This window comes from Salarias fasciatus, chromosome 6 (assembly GCF_902148845.1).
Source record: "Salarias fasciatus chromosome 6, fSalaFa1.1, whole genome shotgun sequence".
NCBI lineage: Eukaryota > Metazoa > Chordata > Actinopteri > Blenniiformes > Blenniidae > Salarias > Salarias fasciatus.
This window is the reverse complement of record NC_043750.1, coordinates 32,011,356-32,027,781: the sequence shown is the minus strand read 5'-3', so window position 1 is coordinate 32,027,781 and position 16,426 is coordinate 32,011,356. Positions and strand designations below refer to the sequence as shown.

At 42.1% G+C, this 16,426-nt stretch overlaps 1 protein-coding gene across 1 annotated transcript; it reads right to left on the bottom strand.

Annotated features, from left to right (window-relative positions):
• Window positions 1-332: 332 nt before the first annotated feature.
• On the bottom strand, window positions 333-9,864 carry LOC115390651 (ribosomal protein S6 kinase beta-2-like). The gene is made up of 16 exons (XM_030094582.1): window positions 9,678-9,864; window positions 7,768-7,822; window positions 7,200-7,237; window positions 6,745-6,859; window positions 6,556-6,624; window positions 6,329-6,476; window positions 6,053-6,110; window positions 5,864-5,964; window positions 5,094-5,184; window positions 4,884-4,974; window positions 4,123-4,230; window positions 3,953-4,015; window positions 3,790-3,867; window positions 3,607-3,714; window positions 3,379-3,491; window positions 333-2,533 (listed from the first exon to the last, which is right to left on the bottom strand). Exons 2-16 carry the CDS (start codon window positions 7,819-7,821, stop codon window positions 2,350-2,352), a joined length of 1,419 nt encoding a protein of 472 aa, XP_029950442.1. The 5' UTR covers window position 7,822; window positions 9,678-9,864; the 3' UTR covers window positions 333-2,349.
• Between the last annotated feature and the right edge of the window lie 6,562 nt (window positions 9,865-16,426).

Here is a 16,426-nt window from a genome sequence, read left to right as displayed (position 1 = left end):
CTAACCACTTCTAAGATAGATTTACTCAACATGTGGAAACAGAGGTCACAAAATAAGTACTCACCACAACAAGTTGGTAATTAGTTCCTTTTTATTCCCAGCACATTCATCAGTTAAGAAGAAAAACAACACAGAAAAGAGAAAAACAAGCAAACAAACAAAAAAAGAGCTTCAACCCTTTCTGTCTTCAGAATATACATCTGTAAAATATCTTTATTATCATCACAGCAACACAAACTAGATTTACTATAGATGAAGCACTCTTTAATTTATCATCGAAATAAATAAAAATAAAGCCAGGTGAACCTCGTTTCTGATGAATGTGTGTGTGTGCGAGTGTGTTTCTATGTATGTGTTTCAGTACCTATAAATGTCTAGTTCCACATCATGCTGTGAAATAATGGGTTTACTTTGCCCCTGATACGGACTGGCAGGCTCATACTCCCCCACTGCAGTTGTGTTTTTTTTCTCCCACATATCTCGCTTTCTAACACTGTTTTTGTTCTATCAATAAAATGTATAGCTTCAACAAAGTCCTCCGGGTCCTGTAATTTTCCCTTCTGTTGGTAGGTCGACTGATTGAGTACAGAAGAAGAAATGATTACATTTTGAGTGGAACGGTGCAGCCGGACGGAGGAATAAACCCTCGTTTTTCCCATGATTGCGTTGCGATTTCAATATCTCGCGGCTCAACCTGTTGTTTGGACTGTCATTTATTCACATTTCCTTTTTCCTCTGAGTCGTCAGTAATTAATACAATGCAGCGGATAAAATACATTCATTTTCAGGTGAACCACGAGCAGCAACAAACATGCTAAAGCGCTAAAGCTAACAGACAATTATGTCAACATGATGTATCAATGTTCCTCTTCTTATACTTTATCCTGGATTAATATAGAAAACTCATGCTTCAAGACCGTCTTGTGGGTCGTTGATGAGATTTTAGTTCCTGAACACGTTTGGCATCTTTCACCAGCGCAATATTCACTTTAAATCAAATTAAATAAACACTATATTTAAATTTAGAGAGAAAAAATGAAAATATTCCCATATTTATTCTTTATTTTACTGTTTTAGACACCTCTTGATTTAATGTCCATATGACTGTTGTTGCATATATAACAGCTGAAGTCATCAGCATCAAATGAACATTAACAGTGAGACATGATTGACCCAGATGCCAAATAACAAGCAAAAGCTTAATTTTCTTTTAAATTAACACTATTTCTTTGAGGTTTCACATGTAAAAATAGGTTCTGTTTATATAAAATAGCTTCTATACAGGTTTTCTGTGTGAGAGCACCACTTTGAAATGGCCTGTACTGGGTGTACGTGTGTGTGTGTGTGTGTGTGTGTGTGTGTGTGTGTGTGTTTTTGAACCTGATGAGCTGCAGTGAAGGACATCAAACGTGTTTTTTGCAGTAAACACGGAGGAAAAGTCTCAAATGGAGAACTAAAGATAAAACAAATATGCTGAAAACAAGAAATTCAAGGTGTTCTCGACATTTCAACAAAACCAAAAACATCAGTCCATTTAAACCTGCAGTGCCAGTTTTCACCACATGGTGGTGCATTGAGTCGTTTAAAGTAGCAGAGGAAAAGAAGCCGATCTGAGTGTTTTCCTGAAGTCGTGGCAGCAGAGACCTTCAAAATGGAAACTCTGGCAGCTGCTCAGGTCTGTTCTACACTCTGTAAATCATCTTCTTGTCTATTTTCTTTGATAAAAATATTACCGAAACATAGGATAAAAAAAGAAAAAGCAAACTAAGGGCAAAAACTATTAAATGTGAGTAAATGTGAATGAAGCAGACAGTTTTCTATTTGCGCCAGAATCATTTCTGTTCTTCACTGCAGCTCATTGGCACTCAGCTTGACCTGAGGAGAAATCATCAGTGAACCTGTGTTTGATAAATCCAGTGTGTGATTGGTCCATCACAGTGTGTGTGAACATTCATTCATTCATTTGGCAGATTTCCCCAAAAAGAACCACTTCTTGTTCCTCGCCTCATTAAAAGCTGATTAATCTCAGGATAAAGAAGCTTTCCTTTGACTCAGAACCATCTTTTCCACCACTTTGGAGGAGAGAAACTACAGTTTCTTCAGGGTTAGTTAGTTTTCTCTGTACACAGCTGAGAGTTTCCACCAGTGTCAGACTGACTCCGGCAGTAAATGGAAGATGAGGTGAAGCCACAGTGAGATGAACTCTTTATGTTCTACCAGGAGATGGAAGATAAGAGAGAAAGATCAGCTTTCCACTGATGGTTTGATGGTGTCAGGGGAAGTTGAACCACTTCAGTAAATACCCCCTCGCCCCCCCTGTGTCCGTGCACCACCCGGCCGCCCCACTCTTCACCTGCGGTGACCCTTCTTCTTGTTCCTGGAGGGGGTTTTGATTGGCTGGCTGGCGGCTCCGTTGTCCGGCGCGGTGGGAGGCTTGGCCGGGGCGGCCGGCGGGGGGGAGGTGGGCGAGAACAGGTCCGACTCTCCGTCCAGGCTGGACTTGAAGGGTCCGGCGGGGGAAAACTTCAGAGGGCTGAAAGGAACGGAAACAACGAAAACCACTAAAACCACAGGTTATTGACACCTGATCACTTTCCTGTTTACATCTGATCAGCCAATCACACGTCGGCTGTCCGACCCGTCGCAGTGACGGTGATGATGAGCTGAACGCAGATTCAAAAGAGGGGTTATGGGACACGTTGAGAAGACTCGTCCAAACAATAGTAGGTAATTGTCTACTAAACCAGGAGAAGGTCCTGTTTACACGGCATATCGCCACTCGGAAGCACTGAAAATGCCACTTTTTGAAAACTGAAGCATTTTTCAAAGTGAAACCCAGTGCAGACTAATGGAAATTCAAACACTTTCAAAATAAAACTTTTTGCTCTCTCTTTGCCTTCTGGTACCAAATGATCCGCTACAGTTTAGCCTCGTAAACAGTTGTTCTGTTTATTAATCACAGCATGATTGTTGATGAAGGTGATCTGTTGTAAAGAACGCCACAAGTGGCCCAACATGAAAGCTCACATTGTTTTCATGTTTCTGCTGTTTCCGGGGAAACAGACATCGTTTCCTAAACACACCATTCAACTCATTTCACATGATTTTATAGAAGATATCAGGCTAAATCATGGCTGAAAGACAGATGTTAGGTTAGATTAAGGCGGGAGGGAGTTCTGGTTGGTTTAAAGGTATTTTTTTTTTTTTTTTAAATCAAATCTTTATTTAGAACAAAGTATTTACAAAACAAGTCAGGGTGTAAAATATATGGACACAATTCAAACTAGTGTATTTGGCACAGTAAACAGAAATTTACAGCAAATGGTTTAAAGGTATTTAACATGACCGTGTGTGAGTGTGTGTGTGTGTGTGTGCTACCTGATGGGCGTGCGCGGGCTGCTGTTGTGTCTGCGTACGGGTCGGCTCCGCGGCTCGAAGGAGAAGCCCTCCTTCAGACTCTCCAGGACTGACGGAGCCACGTAGGTGAAGCCCTGCTCACACAGAGTCACATGAGGAACAAACACTTTAGAATGCACCAACGACACCGTCTGGATATGAAACTCCGTTAAACTCGTTCTTGTGAAAATGCGACGTGTGTGTCCTCACGGCGAAGGCCAGCTCGGCGCTGTGGCTCAGCCGGGTGTCGTCGGGACTGTCCACCGGCGTCTGGCGGGTGAACCTGGTGTCGAACTGACTCACGTCCTCGTCCGAGTGCTGCGGGGCGAGAGGCAAAGGCAGGTGAGGTGCGGCGAGACGCGGCGAGACCAGGGCGACGGAGGCCGGACCCACCAGCTGGGGTTTGTACGGAGGCTCCACCCTCCTGTTCAGCAGGTCGTCCCAGTTGATGTGTCTGAAGAACGGATGTTTCTGAGGAGAGGGAAAGCGTCACGTGAACGTTCTGACTCTCCCAGTTGCATGTGTATGAGGCGTTCAGGAGCATGAAGTTATTAACCTGGATATCAGCACTGTCTGCTTTACTGGAGCCAAGTCTTTGAGCTGGATTTTTCTTCAGCAGCTGGAAACAAAAAAAAGAAATAACAAGAAAAACATGAAGTGGCTCAGAGCAGAGGATGCAGGAGTGCAGTTTAACTCCCTCGACCACATTTGTTGTGCGTTACGCACCTTCTTGACGAGGTCCCTGGCGTCGATTGTCAGATACGGGGGTAGATTAAGTTTACACTTCAGGATTTTATCGATGGTCTTCTTTCTGTTTTCAGCTGTGAACGGAGGCTGGCGGAGGAGAGAACACAACAAAGCTCAAACACACGGAGGTTTACAGAGATTAAAGTGGCTGCTTCTAATCTGTACACAGCATCAGTCCAAAGCAGCGTGGGGCTTTGATACATCATTCGCTGTGTTATAATAATATTAGAATGGATCACAGACTGTGCAACATGTCGCGCTGCTGGAGGCAGTTTGCTGTAATATTGCAGGCATGAATAAAGCCGCTGCCTTCAGGGACATTATTAAAGCTCTCTTAGCCTCGGTCTTTTGTGCCTTAATGAAACAACCCGGCTGTAAACTGCCCCGCTGCGTGGAAAATCCTCTAATTCTGAGCCGTCTGAATATCCACAGATGTAAGAAAATTGCTTGAAAGAAGCAAAGAAAGGTGTTCAGAAAGATCGGGAAGAAAAAGTGGAACATTCTGGAAGTGTCTGTGAGAGAGGCGTTCAGGGAACACCAGTCGATAAACCTTTGTGCATTTGTGAAATGGAACATCTTTTAATACATCACATATAAGAAAACAAGAGAACATCTGAAAATATGTTATGATGATCGACGAAAATGACAAATGTTTGGGGAGATTAATCATAAAAATGACCAAAAACAAACAATAAAAACAACAAAAAAACTTGTTATTGAAATGACTGAGTCCGTCTCACCGATCCAGTCATCATGTCGTACATCAGGGCGCCGAGGCTCCACCAGTCCACCGCTCTGTTGTGGCCCGACCGGGTCAGAATCTCTGGAGCCCTACACACACAAGACAAGACAAGACAAGACAACACAACACAACACATATGTTCAGTTGGATGTGATATAAGACTGTATGATGGGCGGTGTGTGTGTGTGTGTGTGTGTGTGTTACACACATATACTCGATGGTGCCACAGAAGGTGTGTGTGACAGTCCCATCATGAATGGACTCCTTACAGAGGCCGAAGTCAGTCAGTTTGATGTGTCCTGAAAGAAGGAAAAAAAAAAAAAAAATCACATGACCACAGGAAGTGATGTCACAGGAAGTGATGTCACAACCATATTTTAACTTTGTGCAACGCGGAAAAGATTCCTACTAATGTTAGCTCAAATATGAAACACATAACTGATTGACAGAGCATCTTTTGTATTATTCCATTAAATAAGGTAATTAACAAACAAACCTAATCAGATTTTAAAATCATGAACTTTTTCTAGTTAAACTGTTAAAAACTGATAAATCGCCCGACAAAACTTACACAACTGCTGAACAGTAAGCATGACTTCATTTCTGAAACTCGATTTTTTTTTTTCTTTTATATTTTGTAGTTTCACTTAACTTTAATCAACTGGCTTCATTTCTTCAGTCATGAAGGTTTTTATGTAGTTTAACTGTATATAGTAAAAATAATTCAATCAGTAAGTTTTATTTCTATAATTTAAATGACACAGTCAATCAGATTTCTAAAGGTTTTTAGCTTGTCTTTGCATTTTCAAGCTGTTTTTATTGGATTCAGTCTTTTTATTTAACTGAAGTGTTTTAGCTTCTGCTTGTTTGCTTCTTTTCACTTCTAAATTAAGAGGTCATTTGGAATTCTTTATTTTAATTGATCTATTTTAACAGCTAAAGCTGTTTTCACTGCTTTAGATATGCGAGTGTGGTTACCGTGGTGACTGAGCATGATATTTTCCGGCTTCAGGTCTCGGTAAATGATCCCGTTGGAGTGGAGGTGGCCGAGGGCCAGAGTGATCTCTCCCAGGTAGAAGCTGCAGACACAACATGGGGAAAGGTTTCCACCTGAGCTGCAGGAGGAGTCGAACAAACCAGCGAGGAGGAGGAGGAGGGAAACGTCACCATGCAGTGTCCTCCATGAAGATTCCTTCTTTCTCCAGCTGCATGAACAGTTCTCCCCCTGGTGGAGAACAACAGAACAACACTGGTCACAAAACTCCGTTTCCTTCAAAATTACTGATTTATTTTGATGAGTTTATATTGAATTTCCAAAAGGATTGATCACGGCTGCTGCAGAGACTGAAGCTCCTTTAAACTGTCTTGGTTGTTTTTGGACCAATCAGTAGAAATAAAGCTGTCTCCACAGGAGGAGTTCCTCCGATCAGTTGCTCTTCTCACCGCTCAGACACTCCAGGATGAGGTAGAGCTTCCCTCCGGTCTGGAAGGCGTAGAGCAGGTCCACGATGAACGGGTGCCTCACCGTCTCCAGGATCTCCCGCTCCGCCCGGGTGTGAGCCGTGTCTTTAGCGTTGCACACGATTTTCGCCTGTAGGCCGCAGAGAGGTGACAGAGTCAGCGTGAGGCCCAGACAGGAAGCAGTGTAAAGAAAAGATGAGTCAAGTTACCTTTTTAAGGACCTTCATGGCAAAGATTTTCCCGACCTGAGCGCCTTGAACCTTCCTCACCTGGAACACCTGGGAAAATCAGCAGATATGGAGCGGATTAAGATGGAGGGGGGTTCAACTAAACTGTTTCTGTGTGAAAATTATTCACCGGACTGAGGGGAAGAAAAGACAACAAATTCACACACACACCTTTCCATATGCTCCTTTTCCCAGCACGGTGAGCAGTTCGAAGCAGTCCGGTCCGACCCGCTCGCTGTCTCTGTTCACGCTCTCGCTGGTTAACTCCACCTCCTCCGTCTGAACGCTGCCGACACACACAGGCGAAGACGGCGTGAGTCGCCATGTGTTCAGCGTTTCCACCCCGTTTAATAGAAACACACTTTGATAAGCTACACAGACACATCTTCATCAATTCTTCAGATGCACTTGTAATCAAACTTACGTAAACTAAATTAGGCCACAGTTCATTCTCCTCCACATATCTCTTGAAGAGCTCTGAACACTTCAATCTCTGCACTTCTGACAGTAAATTACAATAAAAATCAGGTCAGTGGAACGTCACCGCCTCTTTACATTTCCTACACCATTAACCAGGAAGTAAAGGTAGTTAGTACCCTCATGTTTCATGTATAAAGTAAACTTACGTCTCGGGCTCGGTCACAGTGAAGTCACAGTCGTCATCCTGAGGGAACAGAAACAGATCAGCTTCACGGCATTTTTCCATTTATCAAAAACCACATATATCTTCTGTTATGGACTACATTTGAGTCACTTTTGGATTAGTTTCTTGCTACATTTGGAAAGAGGTAGATGGTAGTTTTTCAACTGCTTACTAACTAGTTTTCGGACTAATTTGTAGCGAGTTTGTGGACTAGTTAGTAGCTAGTTTTTGGTCTAGACTGCACATGTTTTTTTGGACTAGATTGTAACAGTTTATTGGACTGCTTTCATTCCATCCTGGTTGGGTTTCTGATTTTCAGATGATTCCCACTCAAACTGTCCCACTTGCACACGGATCACTTTCTGGTTTTTTTTAACCAGCACAAATTCAGGAGGAAAAACCTCTGGGGAGGATACAAGCGGTCGAATCACAGAACAAACTTTTAACTGATCAGTGATGGTGAAGTCATGTGGAAACCTTGAAAATAAACCTCATTGATTTTTGTCTCTAAAGTGACCAGCTGGTGTTTTATCAGCGACTGAGACACACACCTCTGTGTCGCTGACGTCCTCGGTCTCCAAGTCGATGTCGAACACTCCGGCCATCCTGAAACACAGCCAGCAGTCGGTGTGTTGTTTCACTTCAGCAGAGCCGCCCTCCCCCTCCGCCCCCTGACAGTTTCACCCCACCCAGGAATGTAGGAGGATTGTGCGGACGAGACCCAGAAGCTCTTCACACAACAACTAAAAACCTGAATGTTAAAACAGTGAACAGGCCACACGACCATCATCTATAAACACCCATATACACAAACGTTTTAAATCAGTGCTGATCTGTGAATGTGTGAAAATATTAAAGAGAATCTGAAAGTTTTATCATTGGATCTTCTCCTCAAGGCAGTAAATTACCTTTGGACCCTAAAAAACCTTTAAACTCTGAGAAAAACTTATCTTCACACCACTGATCCAATCAGTGTCGAACAAAAATGAAAAAGAAAAAACAAAGTGCAACACATGAAATCAAGTTTGTAAATATGTAGTGCAAAGAAAGAATAAATTATTTTTTAGGGCAGTTTCCTTCTTTTTTAATACAATGCAGAATGGAGTTCAATTACTGTTCAAATGTTTTAATTTGAAACATTAAAATGAATGATATCACTAATGAAATTATGTGCATCTAAAATATGCTTTGAACAAAGATGAAACAAACACAAGAAAATTAGGATGCTTAGCATAAAAATTTTACTTCACTGAAAGTAATCAAGTACCTGATTTAAAAGAAATTGAATTTAAAAAATGTCAAATTAAGAAATTACTCTAATAACGTTTTAAGTTAAATTTAAAAAAATATATTGTTAAAATATTAATAAATATTTTAATATTGATAAATATTGAAACATCATTACTAATATATATTTATTATTATAAAATATTAATTGTAAATGAAAATTAGAATATTTACTAAAAACAGACAACAACAAAAAATGGAGAATGAAAAGTAATGTGGAAAAAACAATGTATTTTGTATTGAGCATTTCACAAATAGATCTCCAAGTTTTTTTTAATTTTCAGATGATTCATTTTTGCACTTGTTTGTTGTTAATTTTTTAAATAATTATTTTTGGAGTTTAGAATGGAACAAACAACTCATTGTTTTTCAATGAAATTACATTGTATTACTATATTAAATATTTCATTTATCACAAAGAAATATAAGATGTGTAAATAAAAAGAAGAATCATTATATAAATATAGAACGTTTGATGAAAACATAGGAATAAAAACTCCAGCTATGTACAACAGGAAAACAAAAACCATGGGTTTGCCACGTTCTTTGTTTTAATCCAAAGAATGAACTCAGATAGGACACAGGCTGGTAGAACTGGACTCTCTAGCAGGACAGGGTGGAACTGGCAAAACCACATCACCAGGCTGAACCAGTGAAAATCACACATTGAACCGACAGAATAAGTCTTACACTCAAATAGAGCCAGAAGAGGAGAAAAGACATCAGATACTTTTATTTTTCAATAATAGCTGTTTAGGGAGGACTTCCTGTTTTTAGACCAGCCAGTCGCTGGTTTATGGACTAGTTAGTAAGTAGCTGATATTGGGCCAGTACATAGCTGGTCCTCGATATATTTAGTCGTTAGTTCTGAACCAGTTTGTAGCGGGTTTATGGGACTAGTTATCGTATCCATGGAGGATTCTTCTATCAGAGAGATGAGGGGCTACCCCCATCGATCCGTACTGCACACACATGCACGTGTTTTCCACGGAAGTGATTCAGCCTTGTGACGGCAAACAGCTGATCCGACATGACAGCAAACTGAGCATATTCGCGTCCACGGGCGTTCCTCTGAACGTTTATCTCAGAGGGAGCCTCTCCCTGCGGGTTAAACTGATCGACATCATCTGTCAGCTGGTTTAAAATGCGTGCTAAATGCTAACTAGCTTCTCACCTGTTCTCGTCCAGTGGTCCGCTCGCTTCTGTCGGGAACGAGGTGGAGCTGCTCTCAGCGGCCGCCGCTGGTCATCGCTCCGTTTACGGTCCGGTCCGCCGGGCGGAAACGACGCCAAATGTTGATGGTGATACGATTGTTGCTGTTGTTGTTTTCATCTGCTTCATGCTCTGAGCGGCGCGACGTGATGACGCAACCGACTTAAACTTTGAGTCGCACGTCATCATTAGAGGACGACCAAAATAAACCTTTAAAATAATGATAATAATAATAATAATAGTAATAATAAATTGCAATTTAAATATACCACCCAGGTATTTAATGGATAAAAAAAGCCCAGGCTTTAACCTATTCCTCTTTCCATTCATTCATTCATTCATTCATTCTTGTTGCATATGGAATTTTCCATAAATTTAAATTGTTCATTAAAATGCCCTCATCCTTAAAGGTATTTTTTTAACAGGTACATCTAATAAAACTAAATTTACAGTGAAATAATAGATGTTCAATTGTTTCAGTGTGTTTTTCAGCCTGGTATTTAGCCTTGATGGCTCATGTCAGGGTTTGGGTCTGTGCATGTGTCTCGTCTCCTTTGTGTTTCTCCCTGCTGGGCTGTAGCGGAGCCAGAGTGGGGGCAAGGGGGCGGTCGTCCCAGGGCCCACAAGGTCATAGGGCCCCGTTTCTTGCGATGTGTTCACATTTACTCCTAAATAAATTATTATAATAAAATGTGCAGTGTGTGCGAGAAGGTATATGCATATGATTGTGGGCTCCAATTTGCCAATTCTTACATTACGACTGTCCATGAATGTATCAGAGCTGGTACAGATTTAGCCAGTGAGTTTTTATCTGAGTTTTCAGCACCATGGACAGCAGACGCTCTGAGATTGACAGGCTGCAGTTGTGTGTGTGTGTGTGTGTGTGTGTGTGTGCACTTGCATATGTGTATTTGTTCTTCAGAACAAGTTTGTGAACTGGTTTGTGACTTTCTTCTGCTTTCTGAGGCATATAGGTTTGCTTGGCTCAATAAAAGTGAGCATTAGTGTGTTGTTTGATGGTAGCATGAGGGATTGTTTGAATGGTAAAATTACTATCATAAGGGCCCGTCGAGAATGCTCCGCCCCCTCTGTACTGAGACCCACGCTCCGCCTCTGCTGCTGGGAGTGGCTCCCTCTGTATTCTTCCCATCCTGGCCTGGGGTGTGGTCTTCTTTGGGCTGATGTGCTGGGGCTCCCTTGGTTCTTTTGGGTTACTGGGTGCACAGTATAACAGTGCACAAACCACACACACACAGACACACACACACACACACACACACACACACACACACACACACTCACACTCACATGCACACACTTATCCACTGTTAAAATCTATAGGGGTGTAAATTAATGGATAAGTTACAAAATTTAACATTGGAGTGTTGAATTTATTATGTTTGCATTTGGGAAGTAGTGTCCTGACTAATTTGGATATATAGCCGATCTGTGAGTGGTTTGGGTCCCGGTGCTAGTTGTGACATGTGACTGACCTCAGTTCAGTTCAGTTTCATCAATGTTCACTCTAGTCCTCTCAAAGTGCTGCACAGATTTAAAGGGGCTGTATCATGCAAAATTCACTTTGTGTATGTTTTAACCTTGTTATATCGTTATGTACTCACCAAAAACACCCCCAAAGTGTTTTTTTTCCTTCGTGCCTGCATGTTTGAGCTTTCCTCGTGTTTCTGCTGCTCAGAGAGGCAGCCCCTCCCGCACCTGTGAAAACGCTCTGTTTCCCATGTTCACGTCACACGGAGAAGATGGCTCCCCTGAGGCCCCCCCCCCCCCCCCCCGGCATGCCCTCGGCAATCAGTGTTGCCGCTTTTTTCTAACTCCGATTACAGAGATAAACTTTAACCATCGTCTGAAAGCAACAATCAAGCAAGAGCAAGAGTCTGAAGGGTCTGCGCTTGGTGAGTTTCTAACAGGAAAAGACGTTTTCGCCTGTCTTTGTTTGTAGAGAAGCTAGAGCTAAAGAGCTAAAACTAGCCAGCGTATTTGTTTTGAAGTGTTGATTGGTTGAAGTACGCTGTCAGTCAAAGTCCACAGGGGGAGAGGCGGGATTTCAGTGAAACAGAGCGTTTTCTCTTCCGGGTTTCAGAATTAGCCCCAGAAAATCTTTTATTTCACACAAAATTACTTTAACTTAGCGCCAAAAATAAACTATTACCATGTTAATGCCATTTCTAGGGTTTGGACTAGCTAAAAAAGCATGATACAGCCCCTTTAAAACTGAATTAAGTAAACTGGCCCTCAGCTGCTTTGTAATGCCACTTTCTACCATAGGAGGATGTGTGAGCCGCTGTAAAGAAGAGGAAGAAACACCAACAATCAGCTCATTTCTGCCACCCAATGGACAGATGTGGCATTACATTGGTCATAAATCTGGCACTGAAACCGTCTCAGTTCAGTTGATCTGTGTTGTTTTCTCTGTTCTGAGAATTTTATCAAAACAAGAACAAGCGAAGCATCCAGCCGAGGAGACAAACGACTGCAGAGTGCTGAAAAGCTCACGAGTGCGTCTGTTAACTGCGTCTCCATGCAGATATTACCAGCAGGTAATGTGCTGGCGTGATCGTTCCTCCTGGTTGTGATTGTTGATTGTTGGGTTTGTGGAGCCCACACAGAGCAGTTCTGGGCCGGCTGGCTCCTCCAGGACCGCCGTTATGGATTGATGCTTCCTGCTTCTACAACAGCAGCTGGAGCAGTGAGTCCCCAGCAGCCCTCCGCTTAATGCTCAATGCTAATGGAGGGAAAACAAACACACGAGGGTCCAGGGACCCTAATAATACACGCAATGAATGAGCCTCACAGACCTCAGTAGTAAGCTGCAGATGGCCTGAAGCCAGCAAAGAGACCAATACAAAGGCGAGCGGGCGAGATCTCATCACACATGGACTTTATTTTCAGAATTACACAAAGAAAGAAAAATCAAAGCTTTGAGACACTGATGCCAGTTTGGGCGTTTATTATCTGCACAGTTATGCAACACTCCGCTCTTTTATTTTCATGGTCTTGTTTTCTGATCTTCTCCTCTCATAGAGGTTCGCTGTGCAGCGCTGGTGGCTCCTCTGCTGCATGAATATACAAAAACACACATCAGGGAGCTTCACAGTGAGCGACAAAGAGGCCGAGGAGTCTTTCTGCTCGTTGCATTTCTTCTTGACATCTTCCTCTCTGCAGAAGATCACAGCCTGAAGCAGAAGTCTGCATGAACCTGATGAGAATTCAACAATTACAAAAAAGATTTATTCATCAGATGGTAAAACATTTGATGGAATGAAGCCAATGATCCAACTTCAAACACTTTAAGGTGATAATGTATGAAATTTATCTAATACCTTCAGAGAATGTTTCTGATTTCCTACTCCTTTACGAAGAAACTGTTTTCTTAATAATTATTTAAAGGTGTGATTAAGGAATTAATTGCTTTATCTTTGTCACTAACTCAGCGACAGTGACTGAAGTTTCAGTGTTGGTCTTCAGATGAAGTTCAGTGAGTTCCACCTGTGGAGTCTCTTCGTACTTTAATCGCACATGATGACGGATCGGAGCTGCTGTCTCTGGCAAACCTGCTCGGAAAGCAGAGCTGAAGATGTTGATTCAAAGGAAAACCTCTGTTTACTAAAGGAGGAGCCTGAATAACCCTGAACTCATTCAAACCTCCTGACAGCAACATGAAACATGTCCCACAGGAAATAACATTAGCTTGAGCTTGTATCCACAGCAGGATCTTATCTCACATTTTTTACTGTTGCTTCTTCTCATCCTTAAGTCTATTTTTTCATCTAGTTGTAGAGCATCTTCCTCTCATTAATTTACATAGGGGCAAAAAAACTATTTAGTCAGCCATCTCACTAATTCTTTAAAAATCCTACATTGTGAATTCCTGCATTTTTTTTCACAATCTGTCATTCACAGTTGAACTGTAGCTATGAAGAAAATTACAGACTTCTGTCGACATTTTAAAGTGGGAGAACTCCATCAACCGGCAGCTGACTACATCCTTTTTTGCCTCCAGTGTATGTAATTTCATCTGGACGTAAAGAGTGAATCTTTATAAAAGAAAGTAAAACATGAAACATCAGTATGATGATGGACAGAAATTAACTCATTACTGCCACACAGAGGACAGAAGAGATGTAACCTAAGTTTTCCATTTTGCACCTCGAAGTGAGAGTTTCATCGTGTATCTGGTTCTGTCTGTGGTTTTTCACCCAAGCAACAACACATCCTGCTTTATTTAAGAACCCGAATAACTCAGATTGCTATTCGATTTCACTTTAACCTCAGCCGTTTCTTTTTATCTCCAACAATAATAACATTTGTTCTCCAGATGGTCGGAGTCATTATGCATGTTTTGGAAGCCTCCCGTTGCTCTGAGTTAAAGACGCAGGCCTCACAGGCTGATGGAGAGTGGCACTGCAAATTAAACCCACATGAATTCTGCACATTCACAAACAGATTAAAGAGCCGCCCGTCACTCCAGAGTCACGCTGGGCGTTTTCTCACCACCTCGGCTTCTTAAAATGCTTGATTCCTTTCGAGGCAAATAAACACAAACACGATCAGACTGAAGAACCACAAACCTCCACAGTGAGAAGCTATTTTTAGACCCTAAATCAGAGCAGATGGATTTGATTCCCCTCAGTTTGTCTGCCAGGGCACATGAATCAGAAGCACATTAACTGCTTATCGGGGATGTGGATCTACTCTAACCTTCACATTTCTTTAGACTGACAACAAACGAAGCAAAGACATACTGAAAGTGGTGATGAGCATCAGGAATAATGTGTTATGAAGTCTCAACTTTTATATCAGTCCAGTAACTGATTCATATAACACTATTGTTGTGGTGACAGTTACTGATGTTTCCATGAGATGTTTAACAGTTAGACACAAAATCAAACCTCATGCAACATTTATCCATCCATCCATCCAACTGTTCATCCATCCATCCTTCCATCCATCCATCCATCCACCCATCCATCCATCCATCCAATCATCCTTCCAACTGTTCACCCATCCATCCTTCCATCCATCCATCCATCCATCCATCCATCTAATCATCCTTCCATCCATTCATCCATCCATCCATCTAATCATCCTTCCATCCATTCATCCATCCATCCTTCCAGCTGTTCATCCATCCATCCATCCATTCATCCATCCATCCATCCATCCAGCTGTATAGCATTCAGTTCGTCATCCGTCGTCGGTAGACCGTCCGTCCATCCATCCATTAATCTGTTCGTCATTCCGTCTGTCAATCAGTTTGTCCATCCATTCATCCATCCATCCATTCCATCCATCCATCGATCCATCCATCCATCAATCTGTCTGTCCATCTATCCATCCACCCATCCATCTATCCATCCAGCCGTATAGCAATCAGTTTGTCCGTCCATCCATCCATTAATCTGTTTGTCATGCTGTCTGTCCATCTATCAATCAGTTTGACCATCCATCATCCATTCATCTGTTTGTCCATCTATCCAACCATCCATCCATCCATCCATCCAGGACTTATTTCTGTCCCCGACAGCTTCCTCCAGCTTTTCTTCCTAACTGATGAAGATGAAGATGAAGAAGGCGATGATGACGGCCTTTCTGTTGCCCTCAAACCCTCACCTGAGCCTCTACAGCCTCACGCTGCTCACCCTCTTTCATTTTGAACAACAGACACCAAGACAAACCTTCCAGATGTCAGACGGAGTCTGGTGAACCTCCCATCATGCTCCAGCAGGTCTGACTTTCACTGAGTCGCTGGACTGGGTCACCATCTGATCCAGGATGAGCAGCAGGATTTGTGTTGGGATAAGAGCAGCTGTCCTGCCTGGTCTGGACCAGAAAACCAGGAAGAGGATCAGCATTGAGCAGGAGGATGAAAAGGAGCGAGCTGTGTCCGGTGGCGGTGGAACGGAAGCTGAACTGCTCTGCTGAGGAATGTGCTGCACGTCTGAGCCACAACTGCCTCGTCTCATCTGTCTCCACTTGGTTTGCAGCCTGAGGGAAAACACTCGGGTTGTAACCTTGCACATTTTCTGCTCTGCACAATTAAAAAGTGACACATTCATTTTCTTATGTAAATATTCCAAAGATACTTTGCTGCATGGCGGAAGTCGTCGTTTGAAGGTTAAAGACGTGTTTGTAACAGGACTGCTGTTGGTATTGTAAAGCTGACCACTTTTTTTTCATGCTCTGTTTGCAGAAAGCCAAAACAGTTTCGCAACAATACAGTGTGACCAGAAGGGGGCGCCACACAGCTGCTGCAGCATCATTATGTTTCTCTCATCTTGAGCAAAACAAAGTGTTTTACATGGTGGTTGGAGGTGAGAATGAAAGAAAGCTCCTCAAAAGCAAGTTTTTTTTTTTTTTACAGGCTTTATGCAGGCGAAAGAACACAACAAGAAACAACAATAAAACAAGAAATCAAGAACAGTGACTGACAGAAAACAAAAGAAAAAAGAGAATTACAACCTTCAACACATGAAGTAGGCATGAAGCTAATGACAAAAAAAGGTTCAAATTATTATTCCTTCTTAGAAATTTGATTAAGAAAAATCTTTTGGCCTTCAGTTTGTCCAAGAGCAGTCTGATGTCTGACCTTTGACCCTCAAATGAAAAAGGCCACAAAAGAAGAAAAAAAGACTTTATTCATGTCCACAAATTCAATTATCACAGCAGCTCAACATTGTACAAAGACAGGAA

Excerpts from the sequence above, each read along its gene's own strand:
- LOC115390651 (XM_030094582.1), bottom strand. The coding sequence starts at position 7,821 with ATGGCCGGAGTGTTCGACATCGACTTGGAGACCGAGGACGTCAGCGAC. Across the intron at positions 6,477-6,555 it reads CCATGAAGGTCCTTAAAAAG|GCGAAAATCGTGTGCAACGC; the intron begins GTAACTTGACTC and ends TGCGGCCTACAG. Across the intron at positions 5,965-6,052 it reads TTCATGGAGGACACTGCATG|CTTCTACCTGGGAGAGATCA; the intron begins GTGACGTTTCCC and ends TTGTGTCTGCAG.